At 51.5% G+C, this 6,005-nt stretch overlaps 1 protein-coding gene across 1 annotated transcript; it reads right to left on the reverse strand.

Moving 5' to 3' along the window:
• Fndc11 (fibronectin type III domain containing 11) lies at window positions 1–1,002 on the reverse strand. The gene has a single exon (XM_038329353.1). It carries the CDS (start codon window positions 1,000–1,002, stop codon window positions 1–3), a length of 1,002 nt encoding a protein of 333 aa, XP_038185281.1.
• Between the last annotated feature and the right edge of the window lie 5,003 nt (window positions 1,003–6,005).

The raw sequence follows: 6,005 nt of genomic DNA on the forward strand, positions 1-6,005 counted from the left end.
TCATCTCTCAGAAGGTGTGGTCAGGGGCAGGCTGGACTTGCCCAGCCGACTGGGGGCAGGCCCTTCAGGGGGTCCTGGTGTGGTCTGCAAGGTGAGGCTGTCCCGCCAGGGCTCATACACCAGGGTGTAGCTTTCTGCTCTCTTGATAGTGAACTTGTAGGTACGGTTGGGCAACAGGTTGTGAACATCAAAAGTACAGGCAGCCACGGGGACTATGCCACACTGTGTACACTCCTGTTGTGTCCGCGGCTCCAGCAGTTTGAAGCGCAGCTCATACTGTTCTGGTGCCGCTGGTTGGATGGTGACAAACCAGCGGAGGCTGACCCAGTCCTGATGGGCCACTGACTCCTTCCGGTCGAACATAACTGGCATCTTAGTGCTCAACATAAGCCGGATGTGTGGGATTTTGGTGGCGCCAATGTCAGATACCAAGCGGTGCTTGACATGCAGGTGCCCTGGTACCATCATGGCCAGGAAGTTGTCCATCACCACCGACAAATCCGCCAACTGCTGCTCCACAAGCCCCCAGCCAGTCAGGAAGGGCCGTGGGTCAGGGGCCTCAAGCAGGGCGTCCAGTGCCGCTCGGCCATGGTCCAGCTGTTCCAACAGGTCCCCGAGCAGCAGGAGCTGGATCTTGGTCTGTGCTGTGCCCACCTTCTTCATGCGCTGAAACTTCCAGGGGTCAATGAGCTGGAACATGGTGTTAGGCAGCACCAGTGGGTTCTGGTCACCCAGGGCCAGATGCTTAGGGAGGATCTCAATGTAGTAGGAACACTTCTTGAGTAGTTGCATGCGGGCATGGTGGCGCTTGAGCAACTGGGGGCTCAGGTCTGTGGTCAGAAACTCACGCAGCACATTGCGGCGCTCCATATAGGTCCTCCAAGCCTCCGGCTCCAGCAGCTGCTGGTCCTCTGCTTCCTCCACCTCCTCTGAGTCCAGGAAGGAATGGGGACTGTCCAGCTTCATTTTGTCCAGGGCCAGGCCTGTCACCTGGAAGTTCATAGTCTAGGAGCTGAGGGTAAGGACTAGGCATCAGCTGTGACAATCAGACTGGCTGTGCCCCCCAACCTAAGCCTTCTGCACCACATCAGCCTCTACCCCATAATGGTCTTTGCTCTCCATCCCCTGGACCACAGCCTTCTGAGCAGAGAGAGACCCATGGATGGAGAGAATAGTAGGCTGGGTACTGGACAAAAGTAGATGATGAAGAAGAAACTTCTATCAAGGTACCAATAGTCTTTTGTGGTGATGAGGTAACAGGGCTGAGAGAGTGGGCTATAGGATCAGAGTGGTCTGGAAAGAAACTCTGGGATGTCAACCAGTTGTGAGACGGGTCAGGAGCCTCAAGTTCCTTACCTACCATGGATAGTGGATGGTGCCCATTAGGCTGTGGAGAAGCTTAGGATGGCCCTTGGGGTACTGATGAATTGCCCATGTACCCCAGTAGTCTCCAGAGACCTGGTACACCTCATCACTGCTACCGTACTTGGGGACAAGGCTAAGCAAAGACCAGACTCTACATCACCCTCCTATGGAGAAGGTCCTCGTGTGCCCAAGAACAGAGCAGATTCCACCCTACCATCTCACAGATGGGGAGTCTGAGGCTAAAACTCAGTAGGTTGTTCTTCCTCCATGGTCACTTTTTGATTTTGACACAGCATCTCATTCTGTAGCTCAGGCTGCCCTCCGACGTAGCTCAGGCTACCCTCTGACTCCTCTGCTCAAGTCATCTCATCACACCCTCTTGAGGCTTCAGGGGTATATGCTGTTGTATCTAGTTTATCCCAAAGTTGGAATTGTTGACCCCAGAGTCTTCCCTCCTCTCCTTGTTCCTGTACCAGGTCCCCAAATCTGGCTGGTATGCTACAAAACCCAGCAGCCAGAGCTTCTGGGAGAAGGGACCAACATCCTGCCATTGTCCTTGGTTCTGGGCCAGTGGCTTCACTTGGAAGTTTCAGGTTGTGGAAACTGGGGTTGAATGAGAAACAGAACTAAGAGACCAGATGACTAGCTTAAGGTCATCCACACCGGGTCCCTACTAGTAAGGTTCATTCAAGTTGGCTTCACTTCCCAAAGACCATTTTAAAATGACTTGTGTGTGTAAGGAGGGCTACGACAGGCGTCTGGGACGGCAGAGAATGGTTCCTGGCTGAAAGCAAGCTGAGACCAGGGCCTCAAGACCCTGAGCCAACACAGTCCCTTGCAGCGAGAAAGCTCTGTGGAACCCTCCAAAAATTACTTTCCCCGTCTGCTATCCCATTTCCCCGGTGGAGACTACCCACCTAGAGCCCCTGACCATGCCTCTTTAAACCCTCTACCTACCACTCCTCTTCCGGATCACCTCCGTGAGCCCCAGCCCCCCTCTGCAAGTGCCTGGCGCCCACCTCCTCTGCGGAGTCCAGCGGGAGCCGCAGGTGCACTGTCTGGTCAAAGCTCCGCCTGCTTCTGGCCCACCTGTTGCCATGGGAACCACTGGCCCTTGTGACGCGGCGCTGGTCCAGGTGTAGGGAACTCTTGATTTAAGGGCTAAGCTCAGCTGTAGCAGGGATTTACGTTCAGGGCCCCGCGGGTTTGAAAACAAGCTCCACCTTAGCCAGCCCCACTGGCTAGTGAAATTGTTCCCTGGCTTCATGCCTGCCAGACGCCCGGGAGCCACTATGGTGGCTGGGTTGGCAGCTTGGCTTGAAGTGGGGTTCCCTGAATCACAGTAAACTTGTATCTTTGAGCGGGACAGCGCTGACTTCTGGGGCCTAAGAAGACCGTGGTTGCCAGTGGAGTGCAGGAAAGGAGCGCCCACTTGACATTCCAAACCAATCTGTAGCCTGCGGATCTCAGGGGAGATAAAAAAAAAAAAAAAAAGGAAGAGATGGATAGGATCGCCTTAGCAAGCAGTCAGCAAGGCAAAGGGTGCCGGCTTTCCCAGACCTTCGGGTTTATGAAAGTTCCTCAGTCCCACTCTATTTTTTCCACTACTCTAATTTTTTTTAAATTACTGTATGTGTGTGCACCATGAGCAGGGGTTAGAAGAGGGCCTTGGATTTCTTGGGACTGGAGTTAGGAGTGGTTATTAATCCAGCATGCAGATGCTGGCCACTGAACCCAGGCAGTCAGCAATAACAACAAGTGCTTGTAACTTCTGAGCCATTTCTCCAGCTCCTCTTATTTTTAATTAAAAATTTCATTTTGAGGTGTGCACAGACAGTCCCACGCAGGTTTTGCTGTGTTTTTGTTTGCTTTTCACAAGGGTGTTATCATGTGGCTCTCACTGACCCGAAACTCTGTAGAGCAGGCTGGGTTCAAACTCACAGAGATCCACCTCCCTCTGTCTCCCAAACTCTGGGATTAAAAGGCGTGCATCACACGCACCGTCATACCTGGCTCACCGCAGGTGGGAAGAATGACGATCCTACAATCCCACTTACCCTTCCTCCTTTTTCCCAGATACAAAGTCTTGAAAGTTGAAGTACAAGATTATGCCAGGAAACAGGGTAAGGTCTGTGGCCCCAGAGACACCTCATGGAGTCCGGCAGGGCCAGCCTGTCTCCAAGTCATACCTTGTCTTAGTTTTTATTTGCTGTGACAAGATACCACACAACCAAGGCCTTATAGAAGAGTTTATTGGGATCATGCCCATCATGGTAGGGAGCGGGCAGGCAGGTATGGTGCTGGACCAGTAGCTGAGAGCACACCTTCTTAGCTGCAAGATGGAGGCAGAGAAAGCCAACTGGGGATGGCTGGGCTTTTGAAACCTCAAAGCACCTCCCGTCCATGACACACCTCCTCCTACAAGACAAACCTAATCCTTCCCAAACATCCAACTAACTGGGGACCAAGGGTCAACTATGTGAGACTATGGGGCCATTCTCATGTAAACCACCACATTCCATTTCCTGACCACCACAGGCCTGCGGTCATATCATGATGCAAAATGCATTTAGTCCATCTTCAAAAGTCCTCATAGGCCGGGCAGTGGTGGCACACGCCTTTAATCCCAGCACTTGGGAGGCAGAGGCAGGCGGATCTCTGTGAGTTCGAGACCAGCCTGGTCTACAAGAGCTAGCTCCAGGACAGGCTCTAAAGCTGCAGAGAAACCCTGTCTCGAAAAACCAAAAAAAAAAAAAAAAAAAAAAAAAAAAAAAAAGTTCTCATAGTCTTTTTGGAGTCTCAACACGGCTTAAAAGTCAGTCTCAAGGGACTCAAGGCAGTCTCTTAATTGTAAACCCCTATAAAATGGGTGAGATGCTTTTGTTTTTGTTTGTTTTTCTGAGAACTGGGTCCAACAAATTCTCTCCCTTCTCTAATCTTGGGGAGGGACTGAACTCTCCTCATCTATAGGAAGAGAAAGAAGACTCCTCTACCTTGAGGCTTTTCTGACAGCAATTCTTGGCCTCCTGTCCTCCCTTAGCATTTCCCTGAGCTGATAAAAGGTCTGGGGACAAGGACTGGAGAACAGGTCATTGGACAGAGCAGAGTCCTCTGTTCTTGACCACCAGCCTGTCTTTGGGCTCCAGCTACACATAGAATATGCTGAGTCACTGAGACCAGGACCTAGTGGCTTTAGGGGCAAGGGAGTATCCAGGAGGAATCTACACTCAGTGCCCTGGGCCTGACCTCACTGTGATCAATGCAGAGGGGGTTCTCCCTGAGGCTTATCATCCCGAAGATAGGAAGTTTAATTTCTTACCAGGGAGGTACATCGTTAACACTGAGGACTTGGGTGTGAAAAATCTCCATTTATATCCAGCGAGGCAGGTGGGTGTGAGCATTGAGGCCTCTTCTGATACTCCCCAAATTTTATATTCGTAATTACCTTTTCTGGACACCCACCAGGCTGTATCTCTATGACATGGAGCTTGTGCCTTAGGGTTCCTGTCCCTTCCTGGCTGCTCAAGCCCACTAGGATTCAGCTACCTGGGATGCTGGAAGAGCAAAGCCAGTAAGTTCATAGGTATCTCTGGTATACTGGAACTTACAAATTGCTCCGGGGTTCTTCAGAGAAAAGTCTCTGCTTGTCTAGGGTAGATGGGGAAGGAACCTGTTCGATATGTTTGAAGTATAAGCAGCAATTACATACGGAGGCTTAGTAGTAACCACTCAGGTGCTAAGGTGCGGTGTTTGGGAGAGAGAAGCCAGCAAGGGGGCAGGTAGTCTGTAGGTGAGAACCCCCACTCCTCAGACTAAAACAAACATATTCAAGAACTGAGCTTGCTGGAGTTTGGTCCCCATTTCCTGACTCAGGAAAAATTGGGTGGCAGGCAGCTTGCTTCATTACAGAAAGAAAATTCAGGACTCAGTGATAGCCTATCTGAGGCTTATGCCCGCCCTTTGCTTGCATTCTGACTATATCCCCAACCTGGAGTCCTAGATATCTGTCTCCCCTTCTCTGCATTAGTAGTAAGCATCTCCTGGCTATGAAGTGACTCAGACATCATATTCCAGCCACACCTCCTATGCACCTCACAGATTCCCCTGAGATTACTACCAGCATTTTTCAACATAGGAACCAGGATGCCAAGAGTTTACTGTGTGTTGAGCATTTACTCCAGAGGCCACTGCTAAGTTGGACTGGCTGCCCATACCTACTGGCATCTGTCCTGTTTCGGGGTGGTGTGGCAGGCAGGGGTGGAGGGTGGGGATGTGGGTGAAGTGGTGGGTGGGGTAGGAGGGGTGTGTGTGTGTGTGTGAGAGAGAGAGAGAGAGAGAGAGAGAGAGAGAGAGAGAGAGAGAGAGAGAGAGAGAGTTAAAGAATTAGCTAACATTTAAAAAGCCAAATAGTGTTTCATAGAAATCTGGCCCCTGGTGATGAGCTACTCCCTCTGTAGACCCTACTGTCCTAGGGCGACTGCTGGTTGCACAAGCCAGGCTAGAAAGGCAGAGTGAGCCCCTGTAACCTGTGCCTGGAAGTGAGGAGGTAAGGGCAGCTTGTTCCTGTGGGCCCTCCTCTCCCCGCCCCTTCCCATAGGCTCCGCCCAACTCCGTCTCGCCACAGGAGCCTACTGCAGCGC

Source organism: Arvicola amphibius, chromosome 5, assembly GCF_903992535.2.
Source record: "Arvicola amphibius chromosome 5, mArvAmp1.2, whole genome shotgun sequence".
NCBI lineage: Eukaryota > Metazoa > Chordata > Mammalia > Rodentia > Cricetidae > Arvicola > Arvicola amphibius.

What these genes read in the sequence shown, in the direction of transcription:
- Fndc11 (XM_038329353.1), bottom strand. Translation starts at nt 1,002, where the DNA reads ATGAACTTCCAGGTGACAGGCCTGGCCCTGGACAAAATGAAGCTGGAC.